This window comes from Plectropomus leopardus, chromosome 24 (genome assembly GCF_008729295.1).
Source record: "Plectropomus leopardus isolate mb chromosome 24, YSFRI_Pleo_2.0, whole genome shotgun sequence".
NCBI classification, from domain to species: Eukaryota; Metazoa; Chordata; class Actinopteri; order Perciformes; family Serranidae; genus Plectropomus; species Plectropomus leopardus.
In genome coordinates this window covers 973688-992453 of record NC_056486.1, presented here as the reverse complement: position 1 = coordinate 992453, position 18766 = coordinate 973688, and the positions used below count along the sequence as shown (strand labels likewise).

The window sequence follows — 18766 nt, the reverse complement described above, 5'->3', positions numbered from 1 at the left end:
GCGTTTGTGTTCTCTCACTAAGGGACCTGCTCCAGCACGCCAGGAACCAAATTTACAAAACTGAAAGGCACACAAATCCAGCTCAAAAGTCGGCGGCTGCATCGGCTCAGCCACAATATTTGTCATCCAACATCTGTCGGTTATAAACTGGATTTCTTTTATTCATTTGTGACTTCTCGTATTCACGGTTCAGGTTGTGTAACGTGCTGCTTACTTCCAAAATCACAGTTGTAAATATGAACTGTCACGCATGAGGATTCCTCTGTGTGGAAATAATGACAAGAAGCTGGGTTTTTATTTGGGGTTTGAAGTTCAGAGCGAGAAGTTCAGGGCTGCTTTGTGCCGCAGAGGAATTCACCCCCAAAAACTTTAAAATAAGCAAACATTTAAAGCTATTGCCATGAATTTTTGGAGTATAACGATGTAGACACCCTTTAAAGCCGTGACAAATAAACAAGCAAGCATGAAGCCTCTACTTATGCTCTGAAAACAGGAGCTGGAGCGCCCTCCTCGGCCAAAAACTGCAATCTAAAAATGCTGTAAAAGTGAGCTGACAAAGATTCTGTACTACGAAAATAATGTTGTCTAAAGATCCATCAGTGCAATGCATGATGGGGGTAAAGACGTTCATCTTTCCAAAAAGTTTTTTATCAAAATCACATTATTCCGAGATAATGTGCAGGGCACACAGCTGGACCCGGACTGATGTGGATTCGCTTTCCAAACGACACTGCAAAAATCTGCAAGCGTTTCTTCATAAAAAGGAAATATTTCTCTACAATTACAAACATTTTTGTTGATAGTGGTTGAAGTTTGGGAATGTGAGTCACATTGCCAAACAGTTTTATTTATTATCTGTAATATTCTGTATATGCAATGTGATCACTGGATTGAACACAATTCATTGAAATGTGCAGCTAGACAGGCAAAAAAAGTTGGCATTATGCACCTCTGCATACCACAGATACGTTACATTTGTGTGTTATTTTGGACAGATACACTGAAACTTACTTTAAGAAACTTTCAGCAACTCTTAACTTAATGTGTGGATAAGCTTCAGCACAAAAAGCACTTGATCACGGCGAGAAATGATCGTGTTCAGACTTCAAAAACACAGTTTGGGAGGCACAATCCCCGGCACTCTTTTTATGGCTCTATTGCAGCAGGAAACACAGCCGTCTCTCAGTAAAAGACAAAGACTTTTTGCCACTTTTCAGCAGAAAAAGCAGCACTATCTCGGTTACAAAACACTTTTTGCGTCACTATCCTGGCTGGAAATGCAGCAATGTCTCAGCAAAAAAACAACTCCTTTCTCCTCACTATCATAGTAGGAGACAGAGTGAGTCTCTGTGAAAAAAACAGCTGTTTTCTTGTCACTATCAGGCAGGAAAACACACACGTGGAGAGTCCCTAAAAAACACGCACACCATCTGTCATCACCTCCCTTCTCTCAGTGTGCGAAGTGATCAATGACAAAATTGATTTTACTCTTTTTTTTGTGAATAAAGTGTACCTTGATGACAAACAAATACAGAAATATTCAGAGTTGTCGCCTTATGACACGAGACATTGAAAACAGAGTTTGGCATCGAAACCTGAGCAAACTGTCTCGATTCCTGTCAAAAACACAGGGGGAAGTTACACAAAATGACCCGAAATTAAGCAATAAATAAATAAATAAAAACAAAAAAAAAAAACGAGAAAGAAAAACAGAAGTTATAAACATTTATATATGTTTTAAATAATAATACTAATAATACTACTAATAATAATAATAATAATAATAATAATAATAATAACTAATAATAATAATAAAAAAAAATTAAATAAATAAAAAAAAATAATTTAAAAAATTAAAAATTAATTTTCTGGTTATTTTCTTTTCACCTTTTCCTTTTTTCATGCAGTTTGCTCTGGTTTTGAGGGTTTAAATGCGTCTTAAAGGCGTCTGAGCGCAGCACAATATAACTGATGTTGTTCCATGTTTCAAAGGGTTAATTTAGGACCTTAAAAAACAGCAGTTTCACATGAAAGCTTCCTCTCAGGTGAGCAACAAGACGGCATTTAAAGCTGGAACGAAGCTAACGCTGCGACCTGTGCAGACTGATCCCACACATAAATAAACTATCTCATATAAAGCTTTTCTTAATCTTTCTTTTCTTCCCCGTAATTAAACTGCACTTCTCATTTGCTTTGCATTTAAAACAGTTGCAGGTTGGCTGGCGGCGCTGACGGGAACTCTCGGCCTCCGTGTTGCCATGGCAGGACGGCGGTGTTTAACGCCAAACAGTCAGCAGCTATCTGCGATATGCCACCCTCTGGCCTTATTAAAAAGCAGCCTTTGTTTCAAATACACCCTGTTTTAATTCAGCTTGGCTCGGACCGGCAGCGTCTGGCAGCTAACGCGCTCGCTTTTCTTTACGAGACAGACTTTTTTAAAGAGCCACAGTTTGTTTTTCGTCTGCAGCTTTTGCTGCTGCTTCTTTTTTTGGGTTGATTGGATGACAGCTTGATTTGTGTCTGCAAAGCTCGAATTAATGGCTTTGTGATCTCGAGGCGCTAATGGAGCCGAGAAGCTGTTGCTCTTAATTGAGACATCCACAAAATGATTTATGGACGGCAATTAAAGAAATGATAGTGCTTTTTAAAGACAGAGGTTACTGACGTCTGACAGCGTGATTGTGAATCAGTTTTTTTTTTTGCAGCAGTTTCAGCAGAGGGGGGGTCGTGAAGCCAGCAGCCGCTGCTCCTCATCATTAGCGCTCGGTGACTAAACTCCACCACTTTATATCTTTGGCAGCACCAAAACAGGCTGAAGAGCTGCGGTAAGTTTCCACTGCGGCACCGCAGGCCGCCGCAGCGTTTTACTGCGACATCAGAGGTGGCGTTTACACAGCAGTAAACGCGCGCCCAAACTCTCCACTACAACTTGTCAACTCTCTGCTCCGACATGTTTTTGTTTTTTTCAGGCTTCTTTGTCAGCTTGTGTTTTGCTTCACGGAGCCTCGTCACTCTTTAACCCTTCAGCACCTGGAACAACAGTTTTCCTCTGCTTTTATACGCATTTGAACTTTTGAAACCTGATAAAAATCTGTTTTTTTCTCTTGACACTTCTTGATTTTTATTAAACTAATTCCACTGATCACCGCTGGTCCAACACCCTGAGCTGTTGATCTGATCTGGATTCTGCAGAGAGAGCCGCAGTAAGAAGACGACTTAGACCCAACGATGATTTTTATAACTTTTATTAGATGTTTGATCTGTGAATAGATATCTGAACTGCCTGCGACACTCAGCAGCATAAATATACATGAAGAAGAAACAGAACGACACAAAACACGTTACATTCAGAAGACATCAGTCGCTGCAAACGGAGATCGCTTCATATCTACGGCGGCTGCAGGTCGGGACCAGATCAAATCCATATTGCTGATTTGAACGTACAATCATTACACCTGTATTGCTAATTGTCTCTTGAGATATTGCAATTCTTGTGCTTCCTTTAATCCAATTTAACTAAAAGACTTTCAAATAACAAATTTAATCAAACTAAATGAACTGATCCCAACCCGGGGGACAGAAATGCAGTGAATTTGAGCAGAATTTGGAGGGCGGACTGTTAAAAATCGCAGTCATGTTGATTGGCTGGTTCAGTTTATCTGCACAGAAACAACATCCAAACTTCCAACACGCTACAAACGCACAAAACCTCTGAAAAAACTAAACATCTGCACAATTTTTCAAGTATGACAGATTCTTCTGCACATTACAGATTAAATAAAAAACAATCCATCTGCGTTATAAAGCTTCTTCAGTTTTTAGTGTTTCAGATCTGCTGTGGAAACAGACCGGACCGTCCTGAGTCCTCTGCAGAAACGAGCGTCCACGTACAAACCATCATAATTCCTGTGATACATTACAGAGTCAACGCGCCGGCTGCACTAAAAGCCTCGACTCGAAAAAACATATTTAGTCTGATAGCAATAAAATAAACATCAGTGATCACAACAGGAGCGCTACAACATGAGATAAAGAAGCGGTGCACTCAACAAAGAAAAATGTGTTTTCTTGTGCCGTTTGTCATTAAAGCAGGTGTTTTAAAACTTCCTTAAAAAAAGCTAAAATTGAGTCATGGAGAGCGTTGCTGCAAAAATCAACCAATCAGAAAGCTTTAAAGTCTAAATTAGGAGGTAGGGCTTTGTAAATTTGATAAATGATAATTAACTTTTTGGATAAATTAAAGTTACTCTTTCATTACGGTCACGTGATGCGTAAGTATCTGATGTAATGTAGATCGAACAGTCCCTCCAGCATGTTGGGATGTTTTGTTTTTTCAACAATTAATGCAAATTTAGCAAATACTCAACAATTCTGATCTTACGATTTTGTTTTTGCAAATTTTACTATTTGAAACAGGTAAAATTGAATTTAATTGGAGAGCTGTGCGCACTGTTGATTACGTTTATTTTATATTATTTTTATTCACTCTGACATTTTATTTTCCTTTTGTTTTTTTACTTTCAGGATTAATTATGAATTGCGATGTTAAATACAATAGTATTTTTAGTCACCATTAAACATTATACTATTAAAAATGTATTGATTAAAACTGTTAATATTTTGCTATCTTGATCAAAGATATATTATTTTTTAGGGCTTTAATGCATGAACAGAACGGCAAATTATTATTTTATTATGAGGCTTTTTAAAAAATATTGTGACTAGGCCTTTTCCTAAATTTCAAAAAGAAAAATAGGGAAAAAAAATAATTCAAACAGGGCTAAAAGAAAAATCATAAAAAAATAACAAAATGTTTACAAAATGCCTAGCAACATGCGTCTGTCTATTTTTTTTTTTTTTTTCGGCCACAGAAATTAAAAAGAAGAAGAAAAAAACCTGCAAAATCCTCGAGGGGCTGATCAGAGTTCTCCAGGACTCCGTGTTTTTTTAATGGCTGCATCATTCAATCAAAAGGAAAAATATTCAAAATTTTCCATAAATTGACTTTTTTTTTAGTCACTTTGGAAACGTAATCTCATAGATTTTATAATAAAGAGCTGTTGGTTTCAACAATAGTTATTTTTCTGTCGTTGAGTGCAAACGTCAAACGAGAAAAACAAAGCGTCGATGTTTGGATGTTTTACAGTAACTCAAGCTGCTGTCAGCGCTGGCAGTGTCATACGTGATATCTAAACTCTTTCTACTAACAACCTGAACTTTGGCTGACCGCTTACATCGTTTCCTCGTGTTACAAAAAATTAAATAAAAATATCAAATAATACAAGAAAGAAAAAAGTGTTTTTTGCGTCGGTAAAAACAAAAACAGCCATTTGATAGCAAAACAAAAAAGCTTTTAATTTATATTCACCTTTAAAAGCTGAATGTTTAATTTAAAATGGAAATACTGACGGTGAAATCTACGTCACGCAGCTCGTGATCAAAGCTCATCGACTACAGAACCACGACTATACACCTGTATATATTTACACGAATTTATACACACACACACACACACACACACACACACACACACACACACACAACATGAATGTACACTTTATCTTAAATAGATAAATAAATACCACACACACGTACAAACACGCCAAAGTGTTCGGGGGAAGATACATTCCACCACGTTCTGATGATGAAGGTTTTAAACCGGGGTACGAAACGCCTGCTACTTCCTGTTTTATGAACAAAAAACGACTATTTTAAAGGAAATAACGGAGTCCGTCAGCCGCAGCTGAACTCGGATGCTGAGCGGACGACGAGATACAGACGGAGAACTGAAAACAGAAATATTTCCCCACTTAAAGTACATTAATATGCAAAAACCTGACAACATCTAATAGCATGAAGAGGAGCTTTTACTCTGGCGGGGTGTTGGGATTATTTCCACTGTACAGTTTTTTAACGTTCTTAAACGTTTCCTACGTGTTGAATATATTTCCTCTCTGATCCAAATTTAAGACGTTTTCTCAGCACTCACGACCGTCCGGCGTCTCTCCATCAGAGCATCCCGTCCAGGTTCTTCTCTGCGATCTGCTTGTCGTCCGTCTTCTCCTGAGGGCTGTACTGCGTGTGGTAGTCGCGGAGGATGGTCACCACGTCGTGATGGCCGAAGTGAACCGCCTCGTCCATCGGCGTGTTTCCCCACCTGCAGCGAGCACAGAGGAGGATCAGAGACAGAGGAGGATATTGTGCCTGAGCTCAGTTATTGGGAACATAAAATCTCCGAATTCAGCTTGAAGACACCATCTGCAAAAAATATATATTTTTTAATATTAATTTGCCAGTTTAAGAATTACAATGAAAGAAATGTCATACAAAGTTCCTCCAAAAGGTCATAGTATAGTATATCATAAAAATGTTTTTAAAAAAAAGTCACAGTATAGTATGTTAATATAAGTGTAAAAAACATGGTGTAGTACGTTAAAAAAAATGTATGTCGTAGAATAGCATGTCATAAAAATATTTTTGAAAGGTCATAGTATAGTATGTAATATTTGTTTAATAAAAATAAATATTATAGTACGATGTAACAAATTAAAGAAAAAAAGACTACGGTAAAAGTGTGCTATGATTTTTTTGTCATAGTATAGTATGTCAAAAAATGTATATAAAAATTCACAGTATAGTAGTCAAAAGTTTTTTTTGAAGTTATGGCATAGTATGTCATATTTTTTTTTAAGTCATAGTATTTTATGTCATAAAAGTATTTTTAAAAAGTCCTGGTACAATACAGCATGTCATAAAAAAATCATTAAAATTTCACGGAAAAGTGCATCATGCAAAGGTGTTAAACGGGTCTTATTAGTCACCTGTCTCTGGGCACTGGGTTGACTTTACAGGCCTCCAGCAGGAAGCGAACCACCTCAGCGTGTCCTGAAACACACACGCACACACGCACGCACACGCACGCACACGCACGCACACGCACGCACACACACACACACACACACACACACACGTAAGCCACACACTGAGGAAATGACATCATTAATGTATTGATAACTGTGATCAGTGTTTCACCTTCAGCAGCCGCCACATGCAGCGCCGTCCTGGAGTCGTAGTCCCTCTGCTCCATGTCCATGGAGGACAACGCAAACCTGCACCAAAACAAAACACTGACTCAGCAAACTGAGTGTGTGAGAGTGTGTGTGTGTGTGTGTGTGTGTGTGTGTGTGTGTGTGTGTGTGTGTGTGTGTGTGTGTGTGCAGCTGCTGGAAACCTAAAATCAGAGTACAGATTTACCTCCTCAGGGCGGAGACGTCTCCGGTGTACGCAGCAAACAGCAGGTTGATCACCGACTTCACCTGAGACACAAAAACAAGAAGCCGTTAAAAAAATTAACCCTTCGAAACCAGGATTGACATCCGTTTATTGTGATGAGTTCAATCGCCTTAAGTGTTTAAGCTTTTGAAACTTGAGCAAATTGCTTTGATTTCTTTTGAAAACGTCGATAAAAAGGCAACATGCAACTTGACAAGAGATACAAGACAAGAAAATGAACTTAAAATATTAAAAAAAAAAAAAGAAATACAAATAAAAATTCGAGACAGAGAAAAATATTAGAAAATAATTAACTGAAAATAATTATTTAATTATATATCAAAATGACATTTTTTGCACTTTTTTCAACCTCTTTATTTATTTTTATTTTTTTAACCTTTTTTTCTTATTTATGAGCAAATTTTCAGGCAATTGTCTTGCAACATTTTACTAATTCCTTGCTTTGCTTTGCAAACGTGGCTGAAAAGGCAACTTGGCAAAAAGCGTCCTGCAAAACTGCAAAAACTTTGGAAAAGCTGCCAAGAAATTAACTGAAAATTAGTTTAAAAAAAAAAGATTAAGAGGGACAGGGAGAAAATATTAGAACAGACTTAACAGAAAATAATTATTTAGTTATATATTCAAAGCTAATTAAAATTACATTTTTAATTACATTTTTTTTTCAAACCATTTTTTTTAAACCTTTTTTATGTGCTAATTTTCAGGTAAATTTCTTGTAACTTTAACTACTTCCTTGCTAATTTGGGGTAATTTCTGGTGAAGCTGCTCATTTTCTTCCTCCCGTGTTTTTGAAAGAGATTTGGTTAAACATGCAAACATTTAAAGCCGTAAAATCACCATTTCTGTGCTAAATGAATAACATCTTTGGAGTGAGAGAATAAAAAGAGTTGAGGTTTTATTTGTGAATTTACAGCCGTTTGCCACCAGATGGCGCCATGCATCAAAACAAAGCACACAAGGTCACTTAGAGGAGCGAGGATGTGACGCAGACGCCTGAAAAATGAGTTACTGCCACTGAAAAAGTGACGTTTCAGACAAATAAATAAACCGTTACAACATTAAAATAAGCGTGCGGAGGCGAACATGTGAGCTTCACAAACTGCAGGAGAAAAAGCAGAAAAGCTTTAAACTGGGCTGAAGTTTGAAGACTTTCGGAGGCTGGATGATAAAGGGAGCGTGCTGCAGAGACTCACCCTCTGGTCTCCTCCCTCCCTGCGAGGATCCAGCTTCTTTGCAAAGTGTCTCAGATTATCGTAGTTGTGGAAGTTGAAGAGAGAAACCAGATCCTGAAAGAAGACATCATTAAAATCAGATTAAGATTTCATCTTCAGGAGGTCAATAAAGTACAGAAATCTCGACCTTTTTCTTCACCACAATACAGTTTTTAGGATTTTTTTCGCACTGACTGCAGAAATAATCTCAACAAATTTATCATCACATAACATAGTATCTGTCTGGCCAAAATAACGGGTGCAAAGCAGTTTTTCTGTGTACATGCATTAGTGTATTACTTTTAAAATTATTATTTTACCTGAGCTTTTTGCCTGCACTTTTATTTCACCAGCCCTAATCTTTTTACCTGCACTCTTTTTTTTTTAACTTGCAGTAATTTGCAGTAACTTGCAGTTTTTTAATGACTGCTGTAATTTGTTGTATCTGCCATGTATTTTTTTTTTATCAGCACACATTTTTTAAACCTGCACAAATATTTTACCTGCAGTTTTTTTTTTTAACCTGGACTGATTTTTTGCATGCCCTATTTTTTTTAACCTGCATTAATCTTTTAACTGCATTTTTTTTTTTTTTTTACCTACAATAATTTTTCACCTGCACTGATTTTTTTTGCATGTCCTATTTTTTTAACCTGCACTTATTTTTTCTCTCTAACACATATTTATTTATTTATTTTTTTTGTCACTTCCTGGGATGGATGCTTGATGGGTTTTCACTAAAATGTGTGCTCTGAAAACACTGGAGGAAAGAAATAAGCCATGTAGTAATGGACTATGTCTTCATTTCAGATAAAAAAACGCAGCATCATTCTTCTACGATAAATAAGTATTTTTGGCATCATTCATTACCGCTGTGAAAATACAAAGAAAACGAGTTAAAGCGGAGGTTACCGTGCAGAACTGGATGCCTCTGACGCTGTTTCCCAGCTTGTCAAGAGGAGGAGACCAACACATGACGCCCATCACGTTTGGAACGACCAGCAGAATCCCACCGGCGACCCCGGATTTAGCCGGCAGGCCGACCTGAAACACGAGAAGAAGGCTGACATGTTAGTGCGTGTGTGTGTGTGTGTGTGTGTGTGCGTGTGTGTGTGTGGAGGAGATACTGACGTGAAAAGCGAACTGTCCGGAGAAGTCGTACATGCCGCAGGAATGCATCAGACTCAGAGTGTTTCGCACCGCCTCGGGGCTCAGCACACGCTCGCCTGTGATTGGACAGAAGCCGCCGTTGGCCAGAGTCGCCGCCATGACGCTGGCGCTCTCACAGGTCACCTCGATGGAGCACAGCTGACGGGGACATCAGACACGAACACGGATCATAACACACATTTTATTAAACTATAATATCAAAACAAACAGAGACTTTACTAGAAAAAAAGGCAGTTTTCGCGAAAGATAATTTGATTAAATGTCATTTTAATGATGAAACATTAATGACACTGAGACGTTTCTGCAGCTTTAGCTTCTTCTTGCAGGTTTCTGGGTAGAAATGAATTCATTAGAAAAGTATTAACTTGCATCTTTGTGCTATTTTAACAACATCAGTGGCATTAATCTGGCTTAACATGACAGAAATATCTGCACATTTTTTAAGGTGGGTTTTCCGCTCGGAGTTCGGTTTACCTGAAAGTAGAAGTCGAGGATGGACGTCATGTCCGTCCCCTCTGGAAAACACTGAAAGAACAAAAACAACGTCAACATTTTGATTTACAAATCTGCTGCTGCACCCAAAAAAACCATCATTAAGCATCAATAATAATACAAAAATGACAGCGTGTCGTGCTGAAGCTCCAATTTAGACGTGTGAGCGGCAAATGAGGAGAATATCAGACGTAAGCGTTAATGGAAACATATTAACATCACAAAAACAACATTTAACTCTCAGCGCATATTACGCACTTTTCATTCTTGGTTTTTTGATAATTTTGGCAGCGTTCATGCATATTACATAGATTCAGGCCAGGTTGTGCATTTTTTTGCAACATGCACTGTATTATTTCTGGGTGTCATTCAGGGATTAAAAATAATATCAAAATGATTCATTTTGTGTGTGTTTTTTTTCATCTAAAAACACAGTGGTATCATGACAAAAACGTGGCATTTCAAGGGTTAAAATTCTGAAAATGAGTGAATATTTGATATTTATGATTAGGACTGATGCTGCTTAAAAAAATACACTCAATTAAAGTAGAAAATCATTTGAATGTGTAATATTTTTATAGCCTGACTTTGAAAAGTGCATCATGAGCGCAGAGCGACGCGGCTGAGGCTGATATCGGGATGAGGATCGACTGTGTGACAGTCTAACATTTTATTAACGGTTTACATCACTTTATAAAGGTCCATTTTACCAAAAATGACCGACAAAAGTGGATTTTGTGGCCACTGTGAGCTCAGACAGAATGCAAAAATATCTGTAATAATAAATAAATAAATAATATCTGAGGAAGTCTCAGGCGCTCGGCTGACGACCTTTGCCCTCACCTCCTTCTCCTTCAGGTAGTAGCCGATGGCGAAGTTTCTGTCTCCGGACTCTCGCTCCGACTGGAAACTGGGACACAGAGAGGCGGGAGGAGGTTTGCGCTTTAAACAGCATGACTCAGCTCAGGTTATATAAAACACTAAAAGGTCTGACGGAGCGTTTTTCGTCTCCTTCACACCTCCACGACGTCTTCGTTCATTTGATCATCGGAGATAATAAATCTCCGAAACATCGAGGAGTGTTCAGTGTCTCTCTGTAGAGATGCGTCCTTGTACTCACGTGGCGTTGCTGAAGCCCACGTACTCGTTTCCCGCCAGTTTGTTCATGAAGTTCATGACCTGCAGAGCAGAGCAGCACGTCAGCACTCAGTGGTGCACTAAAATACGTCACTACTGTACTACTACTACAGTACAAAAACTCTTTTCAAAACGGAAACAGCATCAGCTGACACGTGTTTTTGCTGCACCATGTTCCCTCCCTGACGCACTGGACGTCCTCTGCCTCTGACGGGACTAACTTCACTACCCCAGTTACCACAGCGCAGCTAAGGTCCAGTGTGTCTTCTGTTATTATCACACTAGAGATGCACGATAATATTAGCACATCATCTGCATCTTATTTTATTGTATTATTCTTTATTTTATTATATTGTATTATTTTGTATTTTATTATATTCTATTTCAATATATTTTATCTTATTGTATTTTATTGTATTTTATTTTATTTTATTTTATTTTATTTTATTTTTTATTTTATTTTATTTATTTTATTTATATTATATTTGATTTTTTAAAATTTTATTTTATTGGCAGATTACATCTTTAAACTGAAATCCTCATCGGTCCAAAATGAACATTTCTGTTTGTATGACAGGCCGACAACATGATGTTCTAACCATGAAAATTTAATGAGTCTAAATAGGTCAAAAATAAATAAAATAAATAAATACGTCAACATGTTTTGGTTTAATTGTGATTGGGCATTTTACTTTTTTTTCTGACAATTTTTTGGCCGAACAAGTATTCAAAAAAATAATTGGAATATTAATCCACACTGAAAATAATCATCCATTTTGGACTTTGAAGTAATACTTTTCTTTTTTTCTTATTTTTTTTACCCACCCCCAAAAAACAAGCCAAAAAGATATAATAATAATACTCACATAGTCAAATTTTTCGGCGTTGCTCGCCCCTTGCTGAAACACAAATAGAATCACAGAATAAAAGATATATTTTAACCGTTTTAAACAGCTTCTAAAAATACACCAAACGGTCACCAATGTCATGACGTTAGCACGATAATCCACATAAACCAGGACAGGAGAGAGCGTAAGATTACGTCACTACTGATCTCAGCGGTCTAACAGCTGATCAGACCATCATGGCGTCAGATGATTCAGATTAGAGGTGGGAGACTAGCTGGAGATGGAGGAGGTGAAATAAAACGGTTAATCCACTCAGTTTCTCTCAAAGAAAAACTCTCTTATAGACGAAATAAAACAAAATCAGCTGAGCTGGTGTCGCTGAGATAAACTGCAGCTGGTGTGTGTTCGCCGTGTCTGTCAGCGTTCAGGTGTGTTTGGAGCTGCTGGCAGGTGAGTTTCACTGTGAGGTGCGTTCACGCTGCAGACCACATGATCAACGAGTCACTGCGGTGATTTGGTGCATTATGGGAAATGTAGGAGCCCGTGTTTTAAGAGCTTATTTTTTTTAGTTTTAGTTGCGTATTAGGGGCTGACAGATTATCGGCCTGGCTGATTATCGGGCTGATATTTGGCATTTTGTCGACTGTGTGTATCAGCGTTTTATTTTAATGATCTCCGATAAGGTTAATTAATTGAAAAGTGCAAAGAAAGTGTCAGCATGCGAGGAATTTTTACTTTTATATCTCAGGGAGCTAATCTTACTTTGACTTTTTAATTTAAATTTTCACTTTACTTTCACTTTATAAAAAATGCTGAGAACTTGCTGTATGTGATATCTAATAATCACTAATAATAATAATAATATATTTTATTGATAAAGCGCTTTGAAAAGGAACTCAGAGACGCTGTACAGAAGTAAAACTCAATATAAACAAAATTACATAAGCACACGCAAAATAAACAGTCAGCAAATCAATAACAAAAAAAGTTGTTTTTTTTAAATTTTGATTAAAATTTTGCTAATAAACTGCTAAATAGTTTGTTTTATTCCAAATTCTAAATATTGACACAAAGATTTTCTTTTTTATTGTTAATGTATATCGGTTCCAAATATCCGTCATTGGTCTCATTAAAGACTAATGATTGAAATCTGTATCAGCCCTGAAAAATCTATACAATTCTTTTTCCGTCTGTATCATGTCATTTCCCCAAAAATATACCACAGAATATTTTCTATAGACCACATTTATAAATAATAATATCATCACGAGGGTCTTCAGACGTCTAAAAGGTAAAACAGTCATAAATCAGAGTGCAGACGTTTTGGTCATGTAGTTTGCAGTGTGACGTCACACAACAGACAAAAACTAATTTTATAACATAAGTTGACAAGAACAAAGAGTTAAATGTTTCTGCACTGGCTAAATTTAACCTGAATATATGAATGAAATCATAAAAATAACAAAAACCTCCTCTAGAGAAAAGAAATGGAGTATGATATAAACCAGTGTTTGAATTCAGCCAGAGCTGCACTGTTTATAATCTGCACGTATAAACAGTTTTGGAGAATGCAGGTGAAAAGAGTCAAAAGCAACACTGAGACATTCATCAACAGCCACGTGAACGCTAAAAGCTGCTCACAAACCCAAAACAGAAAACCAAAGAGGGGAAACGATAATTAAAAAGGAAAAATTACCAACGTCATTGACCTGTTGCTGTGGTCATAATTTCCCAAAGATCCTAATGCTGTAAAATATGCAACAACACATAAAACCACACAACGAGCCGAGAACAGGTACATTTACACAGAGAGTATCGTCTACAGGAGGAGGAGCAGGAGGAGGGGGAGGAGGAGCAGGGGAGGAGGAGCAGGGAGCAGGGGGGAGGAGCAGGGGGAGGAGGGGGGAGGGAGGAGCCAAGAACAGGTACATTTACACAGAGAGTATCGTCTACAGGAGGAGGAGCAGGAGGAGGAGGAGGAGCAGGGGGAGGAGGAGCAGGGGGAGCAGGGGGAGGAGGAGCAGGGGGAGGAGGAGCAGAACAGGTACATTTACACAGAGAGTATCGTCTACAGGAGGAGGAGGAGCAGGAGGAGCAGGGGGAGGAGGAGCAGGGGGAGCAGGGGGAGGAGGAGCAGGGGGAGGAGAGAGGGAGCCAAGAACAGGTACATTTACACAGAGAGTATCGTCTACAGGAGGAGGAGCAGGGGAGGAGGAGCAGGGGGAGCAGGAGGAGGAGGAGCAGGGGGAGGAGGAGGAGGAGGAGCAGGGGGAGGAGGAGCCAAGAACAGGTACATTTACACAGAGAGTATCGTCTACAGGAGGAGGAGCAGGAGGAGCAGGAGGAGCAGGGGGGGAGAGCAGGGGGAGCAGGGGGAGGAGGAGCAGGGGGAGGAGGAGAGGGAGGGGTAGGAGTATCTGTCACAGGAGGAGGAGCAGGAGGAGCAGGAGGAGGAGGAGGAGGAGGGAGGAGGAGCAGGGGGAGGAGGAGGAGGAGGAGGAGGGGGGAGGAGGAGAGGAGCCAAGAGGTACATTTACACAGGAGTATCGTCTAGCAGGAGGAGGAGCAGGAGGAGCAGGGGAGGAGGAGGAGCAGGGGGGAGGAGGAGGAGGGAGGGGGAGGAGGAGGGAGGGAGCAAGAACAGGTACATTTACACAGAGAGTAGTCAGGAGGAGAACAGGAGGAGCAGGGGCGAGGAGAAGGGAGCAGGGGAGGAAGGAAAGTAGGAGAGGGACAGGAGAGGAGCAGGAGGAGGGGGGAGGAGCAGGGGGAGGAGGGGAGGATTTTTGGAGGGAGCCAAGAACAGGTACATTTACACAGAGAGTATCTGTCTACAGGAGGAGGAGCAGGAGGAGCAGGAGGTTGAGGAGGAGCAGGGGGAGAAGGAGCAGGAGGTTGAGGAGGAGCATGGGGAGGGGAGGCGAGTTGTTTTAAACTTTTTTCTCTTTCAGGAGTAGAGGAGGAGCAGGAGCAATGGGGGAGGAGAGCCAAGAGGACACTTATACACAAAGAGTTTTATGTTAAAAGAGCAAGGAGAAGTTGAGGAGGAAGCAGGGGGAGAATTGAGGAGGAGCCATGGGAGGAGGAGCAGGGCAAGAAAGGTGCAGGAGGAGGAGGAGGAGGAGGAGTAGGAGGAGGAGAGAGCAGAGCAGGAGGAGGACGCTTTTTAAAAGGAGCGCATGCAGAAACACAACCCGTATCAATGGAAAGTATCAATCTGCAGCTACAGAAAAATCTCAACAGTGATTGGTTGGGATTGAAAGGGAGGCGGGCAAACGGTTTCCACGTCACAGGGGAATGATGGACAAGATTACGCCGAACCACAAGGAGAATTTCACTTTTTTAAAAAATTTTTAAAATTTTTGTTTCCAGTTAATCCTTAATTATTATTAATTTCCTTTTTTCTATACTTTGTTGTTGTTGTTTTAAACTTTATTTCTCTTTCATGTTTTTGACAAAATCAATCAAATTTAAACTTAGAGTTAAACTTATAATCCCTAAAGGTTTTATTTAAAATTAATAAATAAATACATAAATAAATAAACATGATTTTGCCTTTTACCGATATTATCTTGATGAGACAAAATAAACTTTACGCTTTTTAAAAAGCATTTATATGAATTATTATGCATTTATTTTTTTTTTTGTAAATATTTTTATTAATACTATCTGTAGAGAAAAACAAAATTCTCTATATTTTTGCATTTGCTTTTGTTTATTATTTTTTATTATTATTATTATTATTATTATTATTATTATCATCATTATTAATAAAATAATAATTAATAAAAGGAGCAGTAGTAGTAGTACTTTTAATTTACCTTGTACTTTTCTCTGAGGTAATTGTTACTTTTACTTTTTGTTGTTTTAACTTATTTTCCAGTAATTTTCTTGCAGCTTTTGTACTAATTTCTCGCTAAATTTTGGGCAAAAGTTTAGAAAAAAAGTTTTTTTTTAGAAAAAATAATAATAATCTTGAGTGCTGAAGTGGATGTTTTTTCCTTGACCATCTGCCGGGTCTTCCCAAATGATGTGAGCACAACAAAAGATGATGTCAGAAGCTACCGGAGGTTTTCTTGTGTTCGGCTTTCCACCTTTATCAAATGAAAGCAGTTTGTGAGGAGCAGCAGGTATCATCTTACTCTGCGTCCTCCTCTCTGCAGCAGTGACAGCACATTGGTGGTAATTAAAGCGCTCCTGCTCCTGCAGGGAGACCCCGGCGATCTGCGTGTCAGCGTCTCCGAGAGTTTGACTTTTGTTGAAATCAGCAGGCGGAGGAGCTCTGCCGGTGTCTAACCTGACGAGGACAGAGCGGTCTCTGTGTGTGTGTGTGAGTGTGTGTGTGTGTGTGTGTGCCACGGTGTGTGTGTGTGTGTGTGTGAGCTCTGCGTGTGTGTGTGTGTGTTGTCTGTGTGTGTGTGTGTGTGTGTGTGTGTGTGTGTGTGTGTGTGTGTGTGTGTGTGTGTGTGTGTGTGTTGTGTGTGTGTGTGTGTTGTGTGTGTGTGTGTGTGCGCGCGATGCTGCTTTCAACCTTTCAAAAATCCCCTTTCAGCGTGATTATCTATAACCTTAATCTCCCCGTATACACTAATCTGGCGGAAACAGACGATTATAATTCTTTTTCATACACTTCCTCTCGGTCAGAAAGTCTGAAAACCGCGACAGAAAAACAAAACTCCTCGAATCCGAATTTACTTTTCAAATATGTAAAATGACGAACATCAGCATTTTAGCCTTTTCTCAAACTAACTCTTGAATTGTGAAAAAAGCTTTTGTATTTGAGCTGATCAGTTTCCAAAATAAATGTTGAATAAATGATGTCAGTGCAGCTTACCTTAATGAGGGAGGTACAGACGATAGCGCCGGCATTAACCATGGGGTTATGAGGTTTATCTGCAGGACAGAAAATTTAGATTTAATTCTTTAATGATATATTGGGAATAAATGCATGAATAAATAAATATGAAGGATGGTTATTGCCTTTTACTCATATTATCTGTAGGAGAGAAAATAAAGTTGTTTTGTGTTATTTAAATATATATAAATTGTGTATTTATTCGTTTCTATCTAAATAATCAAATAAATAATTATAATTTATTATATATTTAGTCTATGTCAAAGAGTAAATAAATTAATAAATAAACAAACAAATAGTAAAATATTTTTTAAATGAGGTTTGGCCTTTTACTGATTTTATCTGGAGAAGACAAAAGAAAGTTTTTTGCTTTTTAAAAAAAATAAAATTATATTGTATTATAATTATGTACTTTAATTAATTTATTATTGTTATTATAATAATAATAATAACAATTATTATTATTATTATTATTGTTAATAATAATAATAATAATAATAATTTTTTTTTTTTTAATTATCCAAGGGAGGGAAAATTAAGTTGTTTTTAAGCACATTAAAAATACATTTTGGATTAATTTGTTTCCATTTATTCATTTTTTATTTCAGTATGAATTTATTGTTATTATTATTGTTAAAGTATTTATGTAGTCTTTCTCTGTCAGGCAAAAAATATATTTAAGTTGTTTTTTGACTTTAACAGATTTTATCTGATGAAAGAAATAACTATATTAAGTATGTATTTTTATTCATTAATTTTTATTAAAATAATTATTTAGTCTATGTGAGGTCACATGTAATGGGAAAAAAACCTAATAAAATATTAAGTTTTAGAATTTTAAATCTAAATAAATAATGAAAACAGGACATTCAGGAACATTTTAATGCTGGAGGTCAAAAACACGGCTGCATAATCCACTGAGCAAACATCAATTTAACAAGGCAGGTAACTACACAATATCATCACACACACACAGACACACACACACACACACACACACACACACACACACACACACACACACACACACACACACACACCACACACACACCAACTGTGTGAGCAGTGATTCAGCGCTCGTGTTTTAATCCTCTCATGCATCAGAACAGCACAATCTTTAAAAAAAATCATCTAAAAATAAACAGCTGGAATATTTCCGCTGCCAGCGAATAATCTGCTCCGTTAGATAACAACAAAGAGAGGAAACACGGGAACTTTCTCACAGCAGCTTCTGCTCAAAAACACGCTGTTTTCACACATCGTGACGTCGGAAACAGTCTGAAACAACAAGCTGAGCTTCAGCTCAACATTTTCACACACAAAAAAAAAAAAAAAAAAAAACCTGGCTGACAACACGCATTTATTACAGACACTGACAGTCAAGCGTTCTTTTAATGTTTAAATAACATTTTTAAAGCACCATGATTTTTTAGGTCTTTAAGGAGCCTGGATAAATAATCTGTGCTCACATTTTTAGCACATAAACTATTTTTTGTGGTTTTCCAGGACCGAAATGAAAATAAACCAAAATTTCAGCAGCTGATAAGTTTATTTTGTCCAATATTTTTCAATCCGTTCTCAATTTGTTATGATAAAATTAGTAAAAGACAAATAATAAGAAGTAATTTCAGCGTGTTTAGAGCCAGAATATTTCCACATATAACTGAATAAATTAACCCTTGAGCACCTGGTTCGTCATCAGTTTTCTTGTGCTGCGTTTAGACACTTTTCACAAGCGTTTAAACCTCTGAAACCTGGAA

At 38.0% G+C, this 18766-nt stretch overlaps 1 protein-coding gene across 3 annotated transcripts in view; it reads right to left on the bottom strand.

The window, feature by feature from the left end:
• Positions 1-4832: 4832 nt before the first annotated feature.
• glsa (glutaminase a) overlaps positions 4833-18766 on the bottom strand; it is a 31496-nt gene continuing 17562 nt past the window's right edge. For all 3 annotated transcript variants that reach the window (XM_042513212.1, XM_042513213.1, XM_042513214.1), the window contains exons 7-18: positions 16986-17044; positions 12170-12202; positions 11287-11345; positions 11010-11076; positions 10149-10199; positions 9636-9812; positions 9417-9548; positions 8487-8579; positions 7255-7316; positions 7033-7109; positions 6822-6885; positions 4833-6157 (exon numbers count right to left, since the gene is read on the bottom strand). In XM_042513212.1, coding sequence (XP_042369146.1) covers positions 6010-6157; positions 6822-6885; positions 7033-7109; positions 7255-7316; positions 8487-8579; positions 9417-9548; positions 9636-9812; positions 10149-10199; positions 11010-11076; positions 11287-11345; positions 12170-12202; positions 16986-17044 — 1022 coding nt within the window. In that variant the 3' untranslated portion in view covers positions 4833-6009. The remainder of the gene's footprint in view (positions 6158-6821; positions 6886-7032; positions 7110-7254; positions 7317-8486; positions 8580-9416; positions 9549-9635; positions 9813-10148; positions 10200-11009; positions 11077-11286; positions 11346-12169; positions 12203-16985; positions 17045-18766) is intronic.